Consider the following 20,364-nt stretch of genomic DNA (forward strand, 5'->3'; position numbering starts at 1 on the left):
CTGTGTTCTTCTCCCTCTTCATGTGAGGGTTCTCGCCGGGTTCTCTGGCGTCCCCACAGTCTAGAAACATGCTTGCTGGAGCTTCCAAATGATTCCTTTGGTGTGAATGCTAGAGTGTGCTTATGGGGAGTCCCACCTTCACCTAGAATGAGCTGGGATAGGCTCCAGCAACCCTCTGCTAAACAACAGGATTTATGGGGTCACCAGTTCATGAAGTTGTTGGATGAAGAGGAGGATCCTGCGTTTCGATGCCCGTTGGGAGCTTTTGATCCGTTTGGGAAGCAGATTCTCTGCTGGACTTCACCGTCATGCGTGTCTTCATTCTACCAACGTTATTTCCTGATTCTTCACAAACTGACCGCTTGCTGCGTTATAAAAACTGTCTCTGCAAGAGCAATGAGGTCAAAGTTCATTTAGTGAAACTTGAATTTGGGACGGATATGATTTATTGATGAGACTCATTTCAATATTTATCAGGTCAAGTGAAGGAAATCAAACAAATCAAACGATGAAATACAAAACATTTGTGTTTTTAAGAAGAAAAAAAAGAATTCTCATCAAACATTTTTTAACAGATGATGTTTCCAGGAGATAAATCTGGATCAAAGTTGCTGCTGACACTTTGGATTAGAAAGGAAGGAACCTTTCCTGTGATTTACTGCGTGGATTCATGAACTTCATTTTTGTGCTGCAGATTAGTTTCCTAAAGTGATTGTCTTGATCCAAATTCAGGAATTATTCCGGCTCATCCTCTCCTTGGAAATGTCTGCAGAACTCTGTGACAGGGTAAGAAACTTTTATAAAAAACCTGATGGGTAAAAAAGTGCTTTAAAAACAAACTTTGGTTTCCCAGCAGCAGGCAGCGCTCAGTGCGAGTGGCGTGCTGCTCAAAGGAAGCCTCCAGAAAAAGTGCAGCTCTCCGTGAGAAGCCGCCTCTCTCTCATTCGCTGACAGCTGAAACTGGAGCAGAGTGGAAATCCTGCTCCTGAAGGTTCTGGAACACGAGAGGTTCTCCACAGTGACCCGCTTCCAGCAAACAGACGTGCTGGTTCTGACTGACTGGAAGCAGCTTCTTGATTGGCAGATCAGCTGTTTGTGGTGCAGAGAGCCTCACTGAGCCCCCATGTCCTCAGATATAAGTCCTCAAAGCCCCCCCTCCTGTGAATGAAGGGGTTAACCAGGCAGAAATGACGTCCATGTGAGACGACTGCCGGCCCGTTTTCATCCAATCTACTTTGTTATGCTGCTCATGACGCCGGCTGGGCCTGACACGCCTCCTCCACCCCCCACCCATCCACCTCCTCCACAGGATGCAGGACTGTTTTCTGCAGGGTTTCTCTGTCGTTTAACAACTACTGACCGTTTCTCCTTCAATCCACCAAAGTAGTTTTTATGATGTTTGCATTTTCAAAGACGGAAGATCACAAAACCGCCAGTTTCATTGGAAAGCTGCGACCTTCAGTCTGAAACCGTTGGCTCTAGCGGACTCCATAAGGAGCCGGAGTGAAGCATGTCTACGGCAGAAGAAGACAGGCTGTCTGCTCCATGACAACAAACAAACAAACAAACAAACCAAAAAAACTTTATTCACAACAGATTCAAAAGCAGCTGAAAGAGGAGCTGACAGGAGGGAGCCCCACTCTGACATGATTCCAACACACACACATGCACACACACACACACACACACACACAGATGTCTGAAAGCACGGTGCACGGGCTAAAACAGGGGTGGGCAATTATTTTGACTGGCAGGCCACATAGGGTTATAAAATTGGATAGACAGGCCGGACGGAATGTAGATGAAAACATTTGGATTGAAATTTATATTTTAAAACAGAACATTTTAGAGTTTTTAGGTCAAAACTTTTGTTCTCACTTTGGAGCCAATTGCACCAAAGGCCTGATGTACCTCATGTAACACTTAGAGAAATGCTGCGTTCATGCGGAGTTTGAATGATTGTAAGAATGAAAAACACCACATGGATGCTAGAGCGGGGCCCCCACTCTTTCTACTGAGGGCCACAATAAGTCTGTTTCTTTAAACGTCTTTGATCTTTCTTTTATTGTCCTATAATGAAGTTTGATTATAAAATAAATAACACTTTTTATGAAATAAAAAATGGCCAAATAACTGTGATTTTCAACGACAAAAAGTCAGGAAAATATATACTGATATATTAAAAAGAAAACCAATAAGTAGTGGATCCTCTGCCGTCATAATCCTCATAAAGACTTTGAGGCTGCAGCTCCTCAGTTTGCTCTAAAACTGAGCAGCTGTGTCCTGCACGTCTGTTTCTCATCCAGTAAAAAGCTCATTTCTGTGTCGTCTGCTGCAGCTAATCATATTTCTGTGTTACCTTTTCACCAGTACTGAGTCCCTCGTTTATTGCAGGAGTTACTTTCTAAAAATAACCGTGATCGGTGAAATCCACGGAGTCTGATTACAGACGTTTATGGCAGGAAAACTCCTCACTACCTAAACTTTTCTCACACAGACATGAACATTTTCACACTTTCTCTGGTTTAAATTCTCAAACCTTCATAGAAATTAAGTCAAGGATCTTAGAATGAAAACAAAGATCTGATCAGCACAGATTTCTGATCTGAAGAGCTCGACGTTGCTGTACAGGAGACACGGAGGAGATTGATTGACAGGGTCTCCAGCCAATCAGGACATAGAACAGAGTGCTGTTTAAAAAAGCAGCATGATCGCTCAGAAATAATGAGCTAAACCGGGACTGTGACGTAGAAAGAGGAGACTGTCTTCTGTTCTGTTTAACAGATTTTAGAGGGTTTCAGGTTGGATCTCAGACTGCAGGAGGGGGGAAAAAATGTCATGTCTTGATAATATGGGCAGATAAAAACAACAACATGGGTCTCTGATATTGTTCAGTGGGCCGGACCAAACATGGAGGCGGGCCGGATCCACCCCGCGGGCCGCAGTTTGCCCACCCCTGGGCAAAACCTTTGTTTAGCAGAAACAGAGAGTCAGTGGTGGACATTGTCATTTCAGGAGAGGCACTTCAATGAAACACCAGCTAAAGGTTTCACGACGTCCTCACGACTGAAGTGAATCTGCGTTTGGTTTCTGAGCTGGGGGGCCGGGACTCCGGCATTTCCATTGATCCTCCATGAACTCCGGCGGGCTTCCAGAACAGGCAGCTCTGTGCGGCTCCCTCAGCAGGTCGACGGCTTTCAGCAGACCTCGCTCAGAAAACCTCCTCCTTCCATTTGATTTGAGGATTAACTGTGATCACAGGCTGAGCTGCACAACCTTTGCAGCCGTCGCACGTTCCCTCAGCTGGTTCCATTTACATAAAATTGATGGGATTTGGGCTGAGGACACCTTGGATTCTTCCTCATTTGGATCTCAACACTGTGACTGCTTGGACAGACGTGTTCTTATCAGCCAATGATGCTGCAGTTGTTCTGAATCTTCTTCAGGTGACATGCAGCTGTTTCATGGATTTATCGACAAACAATAAACACGTTTATTCCACACAGCTTCTGTAAAACGCTGTCACTACAGAACAAGATGCTGATGTTCAGAGATGAAGGCTTGTGTCTGTTTTGGGCTCTGGTGGGAGTGAGCTGTGTGAGTGTGCACGTGAACGCCTGACAGCAGCTCTGTGTCACAGAAACAAATCATGATACTTCCACTCCCATGCTCCACATCAGCTACAGGACAGACTAGCTGTATCAAAAAAACACAAACCATCTTTCTTTGTTTCTTTAGCATCATCCTGAAAACCCCCATGATATACAAAGTAACACAAATACATTCCTACCACACACATACATACACACACACATACAGACACACACACATACATACACACATACATACACACACAAATACATACATACATACATACATACATACATACATACATACATACACATACACACACATACACACATACATACAATACACACACACATACATACATACAGACACACACACACACATACAGAGACACACACACATACATACATACATACATACATACATACATACATACATACAAACATACATACATACATACATACACACACACACACATACACACATACATACATACATACAATACACACACACATACATACATACAGACACACACACACACATACAGAGACACACACACACATACATACATACATACATACTCATTTAAATACATAACAGAACTTTTTTCTCCCTATAACTGAGCTGAAGCCAGATTTCAAGGCCTTAGAAGACTACTAGATAGTACAGCAGGTTCTGCAGAACCCTTCATCAGAGGAACACCAGGCGGACTAAAGCAGGGGAAGGGAGGGATGAGGAAAAGATGTAAAGTCTGATGTAAAGACTTAAAGTGTAAGTCTCTGGTGGAGCTTCAGGTTCTCTAAGCAACGGCGTTCTCACGGGTCAAAAAGGAATCGGTGTAGACACCACCCACCAGGGAGGAATATACAGACTTATTTATAGCGATGCTGAGCGCTGTTCCTCCCCGCTCACGCCTGTGGGGTTGAGGGTTCAGTTCTAGGTTTGGTTCTGGCTGCTCAGCACACAGGAACCACAGGGAGCGACAGCGCCGCCACAGTCAGGATGAGAGGATGGCTGATGAAGAAACGACGGAGCGGCGGCTGTCCAGACCGCTGGTCCTCGCACTCTCCAGGCCCCTGGCAGCGGGCCCTCTCACACAGGACGCCGGTGAAGCCGGGGGCACAGTGGCAGCGCTGATGGTGGTGGCACGTGCCGCCGTTCTGACAGCGCAGCATGGCGTTGTCGCAGACGCGAGCTGCAGAGGACAAACGGAGAGGGCAGGGGTCATCAGTCACATGTTCCCTAAACCTTTCTTTGCGTCACAGAGACGTTTCCACAAAGCTCAGCACAGAGCGGCAGAACTGAATCCGAATCAGAGAGAGGCGGAGGTTTGTGACGACGCCCTTCTCCCCCGCCAGAGCGAACGCCGCACAAACGCCCGCGGCCATCAAACCAACACAACCTTTGATATGCTAATCAGCCTTTCCTGGTCATTTACCTTTTGCTGCTCTTTGATTTTTGCATTCAGCCTTTTAACAAACAGATGAGCTAAAAAAATCAAACGTCTCATCTGCATCGAGACGAGTTTCTGAAGGAATCCGACTGTCTTTCTTCCTTCCTGCTTTAGAGGGAAATGATTCAGTTGGTGGATATTCCTGTTTTCTTTCCGTCAAAGCTCTGAGCTCTTCTGCTGTTTTAGGGGGAAATCTGGGAGCTTTCATTTCCAGAAAGACTCCAGTCATTGGAAAACTCTCCCTGCATGAATAGTAATTACATTTTTGCTTTGTTAGTGATGGGATGCATTAATCAGAATAAACCCCAAACCATAATCATTTCTAATACCAAACCTGATTTCAGATTTCCCCGTTTCCCTCTCACACAGATCTGAGCATGAAGAAAAGAGCTCACGGTGGGTTTTTAAGCTAAATATCTCATTTTTGCTGTCGTCTATCATTTTACAGACAGTCATGAACATCCAGGCGGTAATCATGAAGTTTCTGCACGTTCCTGAGGTTCTCCAACAGAACAAGGAACACAGAGGTATCCCATTTGGACCTCGCTGTTGGTACCAAGGCGCTCCAGCATATTCTGGAGGATCCAGATGTTACAGAACCACTGAGAACAATTTAATAAACCAGTTTTTGAATCACTCGGCAACTATGGAGTTTGTCTCATTTTTTGCCTCTGGATGTAAGGCCATGACTGTGAGACATTTGGACCAGATCAGACCAGAGCAGATCAGAGCAGATCAGACCAGATCAGATCAGAGCAGACTAGATCAGCCCAGAATAGACCAGATTGTACCAGTACAGACCAGGTCAGACCAGAGCAGACTAGATCGTACCAGTACAGACCAGATCAGAGCAGACTAGATCAGACCAGTACAGACCAGGTCAGACCAGAGCAGACTAGATCAGACCAGTACAGACCAGAGCAGACCAGAGCAGGCCAGTGCAGTGAGGCTGTTCCTGCAGGAGGTGGCCTGTAGGGCTGTGGCCTTACGTTACCTCCTTATGTGTTGTGGTTTGTTCTTTTATTTCTCAGTGTTCGTGTTTTGTGTCGAGTTGTTTCCTGTCAGTGACTCCGGGTCCATGTTGATGATTATCCACAGCGGTTCCATGTCCATCCTCAGCCTCTAGACGTGTCTGGTTTTTAGTTCTTTAATGCCAGGTCTTCTGCATTGTCGTGGTTTTGCTGAAAATGTCGGTTTTAGAAAAATGTTTTCATTCCCGGCTTTTTGTGATTATCCTAAAGCGTCGTCTGAACATTCTGTGCCATCTGTCTGTTTTGAAGGGATTCCTCTTTATTTTGATGCATCTAAAGTGTTAAAGGTCTGGTCTGGGTCACACTGATGTTTGGCTGCACTGGATGTCAAGTCCTCTCCTTCATGTTGCACAGATGAAGTTCATTCAGCTTTTCTGCTTCGCTTTACTCCTGGACTGAAAGAGGAAACAGAGGTTTGTTCCTCACACCTCTGTCAGATGTGACATTTTCCCCTGAACTGTTTGACAGCTTCATCCTCTGGCTTGGTGCTGAATGAAGCAACAGGAAGAAAATTCTCCTCAGCAGAGAGGACAAGCGGCTGATGCAACGGAGGGAAGGAGTTTTAAATGTGGGCTACCTGCTGGATGGATGGGTCTGTTACCACTGAGCTCCTCGGGTGACTTCCTGCTGCATTTTTGTTGCAGTCATTGTCATTAGTGTCCTCACATTTACATTTATTGTAAATGAATAAAATAAAACATTTATTTATTCAGTTATTTTTGTCTTGTTTGAGCCAAAACCTCAAAGGAGAAACGTCAGCATAACTCGAGGCTTGGCGCCACTTCTCCTGTCATTCTTTACCATTCTATGTTAAGGGGGGGAGTGGAGAATATGGATGCAAAGTATCCTGACAATGCCCCCCCCCCCCCCCAGGAAAGCTGATTTTGCATTGAGGTTTTACTGATGACTCAAAATGAGAAGATCCTGCAGAAACAGCAGCATCTGTTTGAAAATGAAGATTTTTTAAGAACCACAACATGACTTAATTTCCCACAAACCATTAAGGGTGTGGCCTGTGTAATGTTTTTTAAATTGTTCCTACATTTATATTGTGATGTATTTTAATTCTGCAATAGTGAAATATTTTCACCTGATATTAATCAATAAGCAATATCTAAATGATGATCTAGACTAGGACTGAAAGCATTAACATTAAATGGATCTGGAAAACCGATTATGGGGAAAATTAAATCATTCACAACAGAGGCGGCATTAAATTCACTTCGCGTGTGCAAAATTGATTTGATAATTTGTTTTTTGTCTTTTTCTTTAGTTATTGCTTGAAATGAATAAACCTGAACTATACCTGTCAGGTGAACTGCCACTCTGTAGAAGCATTCCACCTGTACGCAGCAGCTGCTCACCTGCAGCGGCTTTATGAAAGCAGTTTCCCTGCGTCAGAGTTCAGCGCCAGCCTGCTGCTCAGCCTCAAGCTGCCTGTAAGCAGAGTCCGGCTGCAAATGCTGCTCAGCACAGGGCTTTCTAGCTGAGGGTAGCACCAAACGCCCCCCAGCAATGCTGATGAGGGCCCTGATTGCAGCATCAGATGCTGGATGGCTGCATAGTCTGGCCAGAATGGCAGGCCGGACCACAGGCTTCTGGTGCTGCTCCGGTCTGCCGTCCACCTAGGATGTCATGTTTGGTAATGTGTTGAATCTACATGTGTTTATAGGTGCCGTGTTTGGAAATCTCCATTCTGGATGCTGCTTGCATGTTGTGGATTCGGTGCATTTGGACTTTGGAGCCACCTCATCGTGTGTCCGTGACACGCTAGATGGCACCGGAGTCTGTGGCTTTCCCATGACGGACGGGCGTCAGCCGCCACCCCACAGGTATCAGGACCTTGTCCAGAGTCTGGAAATGTGCACCTCAGCTGCAGGAATTGTTTGTGACCTCTCCATTAGTCGTATTTAAGGTGTCTGTCTCTTTTAACATTTTAGTAACATTTTTGTGTTAAAGATTAGTGTATATTCTGTTAACCTGTCTCAGTTTCCTATGCCGGAGAGTCCTGTGCTTGTCTTTAGCTTTCCGGTAGCTTCACTCAGCAGCACCTTGGAGAAACCATAATGCCGCATATAGAATCTTCTAATTATAAACTCTGACATGAACCAGTGCGGTTTAATTACACCGGATCAATCTGAAAGATGAGCCAGCAGAGCCTCCTGATCATATTATCATGCAGGCTTCGTCATTACGTCCTGATTCCAGCTGTGGGGTTCAACACGAGGGTCTGAGGGCAGGGATGGATGTTTTTTCTTCGTTGTTTCTTCGTTTTTTCCGGAATCCGGTTTTTTTGGGAGTTTTTCCTTACCGCGAAGGGGGGTCTAAGGGCAGGGATGCCAGTATAGCTTAGTCAGTTTGTTAGTTCATTTTAGTATTTTTCTATTGAACTCTTTGTATTCGTGATCCTTTTGATTTCATGTTTTACTTCGAAGCCCATCGAGACGACTGTTGTTGTGATTTTGGGCTATACAAATAAAATTGAATTGAATTGAATGGATGTCCAGGGTCTGTCTAGTCTAGCTGTCAGCTGTTCATATTTTATGACTGATTCTATGTTTTTCTACAGTTATTGGTGTGAAGCCCTTTGATGCAGCTGTGTTGTGATATTGGGATAAATAAATGAAGCTGAACTGAAGCCATCGGTGTGCTGACAGTGGCAGAAACCATGACTGAAAGCTGAAGCTCTGACTTGTCTGTCAGAATTCTGGGGTTTAAACATTTCAAAGGATTCTAACCAGCTTCCAGTTAAACTGACTCGGTATAGAAAAACAGAGACTGGAAAATTCATTTAGACCAGAATCAGAAAAAAAACTTGGAATTCTTGCCTTTAAACTGTATAAAAGACGACGTTTTCTAGTGCTGAACTTTAATATTTAAAAAAGTCAGCAATAGTTTCACCACTTCCTGTCGATTGTAGCATTTAGGTCACTTTTTTAAAACCATTTCAGAAATTCCAGTTGAGTTGATTCCTAACATCTGTGCTGGTCGTTATCAAACGTCCATTCAGGCAGCGTGGTGGTGGCGTGGAACCGTTGACTTCAACTGGAGATGTTGTCGGGCGGTGGAGGGCTCTCCTGAACCCCAATGACCCGCCGTCTGCTGAGGAAGCAGAGGCTGGGGAGTCTGGGGGCTGTTCACCACCACCTTCTTTCCCGGAACGGGGGTGTGTTTCTGCTATCGGGGAATCAGGTTCCTCAGCCTGAAAGTCGAATCCAGAGTCCTGGAGAGGAAAGTCCAGCTGATGGTCAAACCTGTGATCCAGGAACAACAGTGCGGTTTCCGTCCTGCTGGCAGAGCGGTGGACCAGTTTACTCATCCAGTCCAGTTGTGTTCTGTGGATTTGGAGAAGGCGTTTGACCGCATCCCCCTTGGCGTCCTGTAGAGGGCGCTCTATGAATAGGGTGAGTCTGGTTGGGGACCATAGGATTTCCTGTCTGCTCTTTGCAGATGATGCTGTCCTGTTGGCTTCATGGAGCCAGCATCTCCAGCGTGCATTTGGGGCGGTTTACGGCTGGGATGAGAGTGAGCACCGCTAAGGCCGTGGTTCCCAGCTAGTTAGCCCTCTCTGGGTGGGTGGAGTGCTCCTGCCCCAGGTGGAGTAGTTGTTCAGGAATGAGGGAAGATCAGAGCGGTAGAAAGACCGGCAGATTAGAACAGCCTCTGCCATTATGCGGTCGCTGTACCGGTCCGTTGTGGTGAAGAGAGAGCTGAGCCAGAAAGCAAAGCTCTCCATTAAAGCTCCTCCTGATGACGGAAATGTTTTCCTTGATTTTTTCTGCTGGTGGTAAAGCAGGACCTTCATGCTCTCCACACGGCAGGTCTGCTCTTTAAGATGATCAGGAGATCGCTGCATACCAACATATCTATGTAACCCTTCTGAAGCCTCATCTTTCCTTCCTTCTCTGCTCCCCTATCTCTCTCAATAACCTGGTACAGAAGGCAGGAATGGTGCATTCTGGGTTTTTAAAACAAGGAGACAATCGGAGGTCAGAGGGCTGTGGCCTCGTGTGGCCCAGTCTCTCAGCATGTCTGCTGAACAGCAGAAAACATGATTTCTAAAATCCTATTTTCCAAACAAACAGTTACTTTGGCATCAGTGAATATGCTGAAGTTAGAGCCTGCAGGCCTACCTTTGTTACGATTTACAACACCGAGAGACGAAGCATTTGCTCGATCTGGGTAAAAATGGGAGAGATTACAATTAGTCTGTGTTTTTGCAGAACTCGTACTGTGGGTTTTAGAGCAGGGGTCAAAGTGCAAACGGTTTTTCTGGCCTGATCTACTGAAGGTGTCACAGATGCAGAAGTGAAGCGCTGCATGCAGCTGAAATGACGAAGCCTGGCTTTTGTTATTCAGAGTGAGGAGTCACCTTCAGGCATCAACATGCACAGTGATGCTCGGCTGGAATCGCGCCTTCATAAAGGACTTTTTGCTCTGGGCTCATATTTGTGCTTGTGTGGGTTTGTTGCAGAGACTTGAATGTGTGGAGCACAACGTTCCTCTGTTGTTGAAACACAAGCACACAGCATGCATGGCTCCTGCAGCAGTGTTTGAACCAACAGTTCAAGTAAACAAAGTCACTTTTTAGTATTTTTTTGCCTGGTTTCTGCTGTGACTGAAATGTTTTCTGGTCCTCATTTCCTACAATCTCAAATGAAACCCAGAGGGTCTGCAGATGGAACTGGTGGTGAACTTTGTTTCTCCTGTTGGACTGGTGGACAGTCAGTTGTTACTGAGGAACATCACAGAGCATGCCAGCCGGTGAGGTTAAAGACTTACGCACTGGTCCGTTCATGCTGGGAATGCCTGTGGAAAGAGCAGAAACACAGTTTTACTGTCGGCTCGTTCAGATGCTGCACACTTCAGTTCACTGCTGCTACTGAGAAACCCCAGAGTTCACGTTTTATTCTTGCTTTGTCCTTTGGTTCTGTTCATATTAGCAGCATTTAAATGCAGCCATGGCAGTTTGGGATTTAAAGAGCGTCTGCAGGAAGTGACATAAAGGATGTCTTTGATCTTTCAGAATAAAGTGGGTTTAAGGTGTAACGTGCTGACATTTCCTCACTGTTACCATAGCGATGACTGAAAATAATAAAGCAGTAGAGTCTTCTTTTAGTGATGGCAGGAGCGTGCATAAGCCAGCTCCTCTCCCTGAGTCGTGCGTCACAGTCTGGTCTTTCTGTCCCTGTCTGGTTCCATGGTTCAGCGTCTTTGCAGCGGGCGATCGTCAGTCTTTTGCATCTTTGAACCTCCACGTGAGTTTCAGGTTCCCTTTAATTTGCCAACAGTTTTTATGTGATGATGCTCATCACATAAAGGGAACTGTCAACGTCTTTTATGAAGTGATTCTTATTTCCTGGAGAGAATTTCTTAGATTTGTTTTCAAGTGAATCTCTCAGCTATCGTCTCTACATGCATCAGGCTCTAATGTTGGGTCATGAAGGTCGTATCTGAGGGTAAGAGGGTACACGCAGTCTCTGTGATGAACCACCTTCAGGAAAAAGGGAAACACTGCTGACAGATTGCTAAAACAAAGGATACTTTGGTCATTTCAGGAGGACTGTGTTTAATGTTTTTACAGCAGGTTCTGCAGCCCAAGCTTGGCTCATGAGAGAAATAAGAAGAATCCAAAGGTGAGTTCTTCCAACACCTGGGGGACTAATATTGCTGCGTCACTTCCATGTTCATTATTATTGCATTTTATGCCACAGACAAACAAGCAGCAATATTACTTTGATAGGGCCAGCGCTTGGTTTCGTCAGTCCGGTGCAGAGGCGTCCAAGTGTTGGTTTTTTAATAACGTCCTGTCAATCTGACTGAGCTCATAACACAACAGAGGCGCAGAGGTAAATCCAGCAATATCTCCAGAGTTCACAGCCTTCCTCACAAAAACACTCCAAACACACACAAAGCTGTGTACAAACACACAAACCCAGGGAACGCACACTCATGGAGAATCCTCGGATTCATCCAGAACGAAGCAAAACGAGAAGAAAATGCTCCAGACAAAAATGATCCTGGAGAATCAGCGGATGAGGAGAAATGAAATGTTTCTGGAGTCAAGCTGCTGCAGCCCATCCCAGAGCGGGACAGCAGAGGTTCCTGTGGGCAGGACCAGCCTTTACACCAAACCTTTTTGAACCTTCCAGCCGGTGGCGTGGATTAAATAAATGTGTCCCGCCCCAGATTATAATAATTACAATAATAAAGCCCTTTTCGCCCCACTTTGACTCACAGCTGTTACACACCTGAGGGGCTGCAGCCAATGAAAACAATCTATGCAGTATAAAAACTGCAAACATTTCTGTGAGCAGATCCGCGACCCTCAGGACCTTAGTGGACTTTGATTCAGAAACAGACGGAAAATCTCTGCTTCACATGTTGGAATTTGGCTGTTTGTGCTTCTTTGTGTGTCTGCAGGATGTGTGTGTGTGAGTGCGTGTCTGGGTATGCAGGTTTTCTGTATTTGTGAGTGTTTTTGTGCACGTGTGTCTGTTTTTGTGCGTAAATCTGCATTGGTGTGTGGGTGTGTTTGCGAATCTGGCTCAATCTGTGTGTGCGATTGTGTGCAAGTGTCTGAGGTTGCGATCATTTTTCGTGTGTATATATTTTTGTGTCTGTGTTCAGGGTCTCATGTTTAGTATGCTAAATCCGTGTGTATTTGTTGGTGTCAGTGTGTGAGTGTGTGTGTAAGTTTAAATGGTTGTGTTTAAGTGTTTTGTTGTCATTCAGTTAAATCTCCACCATTAGACTGATTGACAGCTGGGGGGTGTTCCAGAAAACAGGTTATGCTAGTTATCACGGTAAGTTTGAGGCTAAGGAAGTTGATAACCTCAGCTTTCGGTTCCAGAAATGGAGGTATGTTTCAGGGTAGGTCAAGTTGCCATAGCAACTCATGCTCTGAACATAACCTGGTCTGGAGCAGGTTTAGTTGAAGGTTAGTTTGTTTTCAGAGAGGTGAAGCAGCATGACGTGTCCATTTGAAGATGATTTAGTGGATGAAGAAGCTCAGATAATACTTTTTCCACCATGAGAGGGTGATAAGACCACGTATGGATGTTGGAAAGAGAAACTTTTTACTTTGATCTAACTTCATTATTTGCTTCAGTTAAGATAAATCATTTTCTTTTTTGTTAAGTCAGCTTAAAAATAACACGTAGTTATCAGACAGTTATTTTACTTTCATTTAAATTAATTCAATAAAGTAGGTGCAACTTTGGTGCTGCTGTTAGATCGGCACCGCTAGGAATTGTGGGATACCATTCCCTTTGCCTGTCTGGACGGATTTGGGTTCAAGTGTGGGTTTTTGACCAAATGTGTTTAGTTCTTTACCTGTTTTACTGTGTTTTGCCGAGTTATTTGTCCTATGTTTAATTCTTTCTGCACCATGAGTGAGAGGGAGGGAGAGGAGGATGAGTTTATATAGCACCCTGTGAAGATGTGTAATGATAGATTCAGAGATATGGTAAATGGTTACATGATTTTAATCCGTGTTGTTTCATTTATTTTAGTTCTAAAAATGAGAATATCTGCAGCCTCAAATTTAGACATGAGAGTTCAAGAAGTACAATAAATTAAGATGGAAAAACTTTAATTTAATTGGAGTAAAATTACATTTAGTTAGATAAATATGTAAATTTGAGTTGTATAAAAATATTGAGTTGGATAGAAGTAAGAAATTAGGATGAATAAATTGAACTCAATTACTTGTTACCAACTGAATTAATTTAAGTTAGATAATTTATATAAACATGCATCACAATGAAAATAGAAATAAGATCAGAAACTCGTGCGTTTACTTTGTCTGTTCTTTTTCTCCAAGCAGAAACTCTTTCTTTTGCTGATGATGCAGCCGTGTTACTTTTTTGATGGTCGTCTAATCTTCATACGCCGTCATTAAAATCTCAGACTCCTTCTCACTGAAGTATAGCGCTCTCTTTTTTTCTCGCGTTTCCATGGTGACGCCAGAAATCGGCGATCCATTGAGAATGTCTTTGTGTACCTGCTGTGCACGAGCATTAACCCAGGGTTACCAAGTGAGGCGTAATTACACCAACTTATATCCGGTCTTTGGGAACCGACATACCCAGAGTAAGCAAGTTCAGGTGGATTTCAGCCAGAGTTCAGGGTTAAAGTCAGGATAGTTTAAACGGGCCTTCTGGAATGGCCCCCCTGCTGTTCTGTTGAAATGACTGGCGGGTGGTGTGTGTTTGTCAGTCTGACTCCGGTTCAGACTAACTGCTGCTCCACAACCCAACTGACGATTAAACACAAAATCCGATTGGAAGTCTGTTTTCGGTCGTCCTCGGCTGAGCCTGATGGCCGTCCAGCTCGTCTTAGTAGAAAACAAACAGCCTCAGTGAAAACGCTCTTTAAACGTCCAGTAGTTTTTCTAAGAAATGAAAATCTGTCAACATTGTGGTCAGAATCATCCCAGAAACGGGTTGATTTATGGCGTCTGGCTGTTGACGTGAACCGAGAAGCATCGGGGGAAAGCTGTGCTCTGTTCCTGCGGACTGGCTGGTGTCCACAGAACACTAGAAGGAGCTTTTACTTACATATATTGGCGGTTCCTTTGGGTATTGGGAGGTAGGAGCCGACGCTCCAGGCTCGTCCGTGGTAATGCTTCTTACAGCGGCTGCAGTCTGGGCCCGTGGTGTTGTGCTCACATTCACATCCCAGCTTCCCTTTGTCGAACACGCAGCTGTTGGCGTGCAGGTTGCACTTGCACCTGAGACAAAGGCACAGGGACAAAAGGCACACATCAACGCGCACCCTCCTGCTCCCGTTGAATCAATACCTTTTGAAGAGGAAATGCAGTCTGCCCTGGCGGCTAAGTCTATTTATGTCTTTCAACATGTTTTGACAGCAAAAATGGAAATCCTGGCGGGTTATCTGACTTGGATCACGCCTCCTCAAAGCTTCATTATGCTGTCCTCTAAGAACACAAGGCCTCATTTGTCGCAGAGCCCGTGGAGAGAAGAGCGATGCGGCCAAGCTCCTTTTACCACTCTGAGAACAAAATGAAAGGCACTTTGTCAGATTCCCTAATTGGACACAAACAGGACCTGGAAGAGATATGATAGACTAAAGACAGGCAGAGGCTTTTTGGATTTATCCTTTTTTCCTGAAATTTAGACTTGTGTTGCTTAAAAAGAATCCAGAAATCAGGATTCTGGGGTTGGTTTTTCAGACTGAACCGATGCTTCTGACAGAACACAGGGAGTGAACCATCACACTCGCACGCATCAACTCCAGCTGAGCGTGTCTGCAGGAGATACTTTCCTATAGCCAGATTTTAAATAAAATCCTCCATATCTGGTTTAATGCCAGGGGGTTAAAGGTTACAGTTTGTGACCTCGGCCTCTGGCGATGTAGGAGGTGGTTGATCTGAAAGCTCCCCAGAGGCGTGGCCAGCTAATGGCTCCACATCATGAACATGTTTGTTTTTACAAAGTGCTTCAGAGGAAAGATTTCTCCTGTTTTAGCTGGGGATCTGTGGTTAGAACATGAGACCCAGAAATGACAGCAGAAGTTGAAATGGATCCATCCTAATTGACTTCCTGGCCTTCCCGTGACATCTCCCATCAGTGATCGATAACTGTGGGGAAAACGGGAAGGCGTGTCCTAGTCTGAGCTGCTGATGAACTTCAGCGGGAAAAAAACGTGAGTAAACAGAGGAAAAGCCGTCAAATCAACCTCTGCATCAAACTGCTTCTGTTCATCACAGTAGCACAACTCTCTCAGATGGATTCATGCTAAATATTTGTGAAACGATTTCTCCAGGTTGAATCATAATCTTTAATTTTTCAGTATTTTGGCTTTGATGTGTTCCTATTAAAGTGTGAAGACTAAACTAAGAAAGGCGGAGTTTTGGTTTGGTTCCTCTGACTCTAATTCCCAGAAACCTCAGACTACAAAGCCTTTGGTGGTGGTGGTGGTGGTGGGGGGGTGAGCAGGAGGCAGAGGTGATGGTCTCAGACTTCACACAGTAACATTTTTAAATGTGCTGATCAGAAAGAGCTGAACATTAACCTGACAAGAAAAATTGATTTACTGCAAAAAGGTAGAATCGTCCATTTCTAAAGTGTTAACACAGGCAGCAGTGGATGCAGTTTATTTTTTACAGACAGAAATACAGCTGTTGGGGTTTTCTTTGCACTTCTCAAAAAAAAAGTTTTGGATTTTCTGCAAGAAATATAAAATGTAACAAACTGGAAAGTTTGCGTGTTTTTTGTGTGTTCGTTAAAAATTTCTGCATAATTTTCCATGTATCAAAGCACATTTTGGGTCAAAGAGTCTTTGTCTGAATTGATTGTAGCTGAATACAAACCTGTAGCTCTGTGTTAAGCCAGTTCTGGTTATCAACTGTTGTTTTAATTAACTCCTTTTCATTTCCATAAATGTGGTGTTGGTTATTCTCGTAGACAAAGACACTGAAGGTTTCTCATCAAACAGCTCTTCTCTTTAAATCTTGTTGTTCTGGACGTGTTCAGGTCCCCTTCTGTCTCGTTCTAACAGCATCTACGTTTCTACTGAACACCACTGACAGCCCCGTTCCTGCTGTCGGTGGACCCGGACTAAACCTGGTCGGGACACTCAGAAGGCAGGGTTGGTCTGCGATGTAGCCTAAAGACGGCACTACAGGCCTCTGATGGTTACTCATGGAATGAACGAGGCTAAGTTCTGGTCTCCTTTCACATCAGCAGCTTTTACAGGAATTCCCCCCAGTCCTTACCTTTTGAACCAGTTAAAGTCCCTGCTCCATAAAATTAATGACCTGCTGCATTTTCTCCAGCATGCAGACAGCAGCAGCTCCCTGAGGGCAAAAGAGATGAGATTTGACCTTCCACTTAATTAACAACCAGACCAAATGGTTGGGATGCTGGTCAGAATCTGGACTGGGGGGGGTTCAAGGATAGCCTTGTTGCCGGCATCGTCTTCTGGAAATGTGAGAATCCTTTAAAAAAAAAAAGGTCACTAAAGATGCTCACCGAGCCTTTTGTAAATCAGACGTAAACATTTAAGGAAGTTTTATCTGAAGGAAAACCTGTTTTCACACGAGTGGCTGGGATTTTAAAGGAAACCGCCAGACTGTGCCCACAGCAAATGGACACGCCGTGGATTTCTGCAGGAATCAACCGTTATACACATTTGTTGGTAAATCAGAACCAGTCCAGACTTCAAATCGTATTCAGCCTTTGGTGAGTGATGATGGACAGTTTCATGTTTTTTCCTTCATAACTATAGAATGACCTCATCACTGCCGTCTGTAAAAACGGCACCGTGTTGAGCTGCCATGTCTGATTTATCCTGCTCCTCCTGATTACTGGACAGCAGGGACGCCCGCTACACCACAGCAGCAACAGTTTACAAGAGAAAAACACAGGAAGTGAAACTTCATCTTTTCAGCTGCTAAGAATGAAGGAAAATGAGGGAAGAGTAGGAGTAGGATCCGTCAGGAGTCCGCTCCAGTGGAAACGTTTCTCTGCACAGTGAGAAAGTGATCAGATCTTTCAAATCAAATCTTTTTGATAAGTGTTTTTCAGGCTGTGAGCAGCTCACAGGACTTTACAGTTAGAAACAGTCCAGCATCCCCTGTCAATCACTGCCTCACCCCTGTTTCCTCATCCACATGTCTCTCCCCGCTGGATCTCATGGGGGGCCTGACCACATTCCCCATCACACCTTCACCTTCGCTCTTCAGACTTCCTCTCTGACCCTCTCCTCACCTCCAGAAGCTTCTGATCCAACCCATCCTTCTCTCCTCCTCTGCTCTCTCCTTCCATCTGAACCGTCCTTCTTCTGTCCGTCATGTTCTCCTGTCAAATGAAGGAGCTGGTCCACACACATCCAGGGTTTAGACATTGAGTTTGTGGTCCTTTATGGAGTTGTGTGGTGGGCGGGGGGCGGTACAGGCAGAGACATTAGGAGGCTTAACAAACTGGTTAGGAAGGCCGGCTCTGTCCTGGGCTGCACACTAGAGTCCATGGAGGAGGTGGGGGACAGGAGGATGTTGGCTAAGCTAACATCCATCATGGATAACCCCTCCCACCCCCTGCACCAAACTGTAGAGGCGCTGACCAGCTCCTTCAGCTCCTTCCTTTTTTTTCTGTTCCTTATGAATGTTGATTTTGCTGCCACAGATAAGTGAATTTCCCCATCGTGGGATGAATAAAGTCATTTAATCTTCTCAAGGTCCTTCCCTTTCCTTGTCTCTGCTGAAGATCACGTCTTCCTCTTCTCCCGTCTTACACCAACAGTGGTCCGGTTTCCACCAGAACCCTGTGGGTAAACATCACCAGTGTTGGTCACTGTTGACCCGGGTCACAACCGATCTGGTCTGACAGTTCTGTTGATTGATGTGTCTTTGGTTTTCAGGCTCCTTTAATCCTCTGGACATGGACGTTGGACCAGCCCCCTAAAGCCCAGGGTGACGCCCCCTTTGTTTGGAATTTGGGTAGAAACATGTCTTCTTTGTCTCTGAACCTTAATATTAAACTGACTATTTTCATTCAATCAAATGAATGATCCATCTGTTGGATGCCGTCATGAGGTCATCAGTTGTGTGACCGAGTCTTCGACGAAACATCGGCATCACATGACTGCTCTGATAATCATAAACAAAGGTCAAGTATTTCTGTGTACAAGAAGAGTCAGGATGAGTTTGATGATCAGTGATGCACCAGGTTAACCAAAGCAGATCTCAAGCGGAACTCAAACCAAAAAGGTCAGACTGGTTTAAGAAGAAAACAAAAGTATCCTCAACAATCACTTCTTCCACCTAAAGCAGAGTCTGAGCGACTAATATGATGCATAATACATGTAAGACGGCAGAGCATAACTGACAGATATAAATGCAGAAAGCGCAGCTTCCTCAGCTTCACTAAGCAGTTTGGCTCTCAAGGTTGTGATGTTGTGATGCTTGTTCTCTGTAACTATGAATACATTTCTATCCACCTGTTATGTGAGCATAGTTTATGCATTAAAAACAGGTCTGACCTCCTAAAGTGGACACCGCACCAATAAAGGTTTCTAAATATCAGAAGGTAAAACTGTGGAGGTTTGTTAAAACAGCTGATCCACACGCGGCATAAAACCCAAAATGTCATCGCTATGCTAAAAAAGACAAATAAAAGTAAATAAAAGTCACCAGATAAAATACTGGAAGAATTTGTCATGGTGCCTCTGGCAGTCTCTCCTCCCCCTCCCCTCTCTGCTCTGCCTTCTTATTGAGATCAGCTGTGGACACTCACCTCCTCCACTACCAGCCTTCTTAAGGAGATCCAGCTTCAGCTTTCATCACCAGTTCGTTGCCCCTTATGGACCATAGACCCCCTGAGTATTCCCAAGAGCTGTCTGATCCATGCCACGCTCCAGCCAAGCCACGATTTCCAGCCACGCCAAGACCTCCGCTAACCAAACCAATATCGGCGCATCGCCAGCGCTTCTTCAACAAACTCACCTTTGGATCCTCGTCCAGGAAAATAAACTCATTACTCACCATCTTAATCTCCTGTGTTTCCTTCCGGGCTCCAGCGTCTGGGTCTGTCTCGCATAGCAAGTCATGACAGAACGAACTGACAAAACTCCTGACCCAGCTGACCCGGAAGGTCTCTGCTTCACTGTATCCCAGCAGGGAATCATTCTGGGCCGTCAAGCCGACACGCTAACTGAAATGGCCTTGGCGCAACAGGACCTTTTCCGAGGTCTTGATGACGCAAACCCTTATGGGACTAACGGGACGATTCTCTAATCCCACAGTTGCAGCTTCGCCTCTGCCTTCAGGCAACACGACCACCTCCGCTTCCGCTACATCACCGAAGAACTTCCGCCTCCAGCCAGAACATTTTTTTTGGTGATGTTAAAGCTTGTGGAGTTTTCCTTCTGCAATGTCAATTAATCTTTCAACAAGTTACCAGCTACTATCAAACTGATCACAGCTAAATCACTCTAACCATTATGTGACAGTGCGGCACCAACAGCTGGTGGCTGTACCCACACTGCTTAATTCTGTGTTTACTTATGTCTTGCTAAACAATGTAAGACTGTTTGTTTTCTTTGGTTTAATGAAGAGCAACGCCCAGTAGGAGGGGCTTATTATTTAAAAGGAAGTGTAACAGGAAATGAGAGAGTGTTGGAGGGTGTCATATGTTGATGTGGCCCTTCGCGGACCAGTTGTAGTGCTCAGGTTCTTGAATTAAAGAAAGAACACTCTCAGCTTGGCTGCTCTGCCTTTATTTCCTGGAGGGACCCACGACACACTAATTCTCTCAGAAACAAAGCCCT

At 44.9% G+C, this 20,364-nt stretch overlaps 1 protein-coding gene and 1 long non-coding RNA gene across 5 annotated transcripts in view; one reads left to right on the forward strand and one right to left on the reverse strand.

The window, feature by feature from the left end:
* Positions 1–1,568: 1,568 nt before the first annotated feature.
* ntng1b (netrin g1b) overlaps positions 1,569–20,364 on the reverse strand; it is a 54,389-nt gene continuing 35,593 nt past the window's right edge. For 3 of the 4 annotated variants that reach the window (XM_023965377.2, XM_020700186.3, XM_078935427.1), the window contains 4 exons: positions 14,634–14,806; positions 10,855–10,881; positions 10,206–10,250; positions 1,569–4,783 (listed from right to left, as the gene is read on the reverse strand). In XM_023965377.2, the coding sequence (XP_023821145.1) occupies positions 4,545–4,783; positions 10,206–10,250; positions 10,855–10,881; positions 14,634–14,806 (484 nt within the window). In that variant the 3' untranslated portion in view covers positions 1,569–4,544. The remainder of the gene's footprint in view (positions 4,784–10,205; positions 10,251–10,854; positions 10,882–14,633; positions 14,807–20,364) is intronic. The other variant, XM_020700187.3, reaches the window with a different exon arrangement.
* Positions 6,224–6,788, forward strand: LOC144986869 (uncharacterized). Its single transcript, XR_013650735.1, has 2 exons — positions 6,224–6,485; positions 6,571–6,788. It is a non-coding gene; the product is annotated as an uncharacterized LOC144986869 (long non-coding RNA).

Source organism: Oryzias latipes, chromosome 17 (assembly GCF_053564925.1).
Source record: "Oryzias latipes strain Hd-rR chromosome 17, Olatipes_Hd-rR_3.1".
NCBI lineage: Eukaryota > Metazoa > Chordata > Actinopteri > Beloniformes > Adrianichthyidae > Oryzias > Oryzias latipes.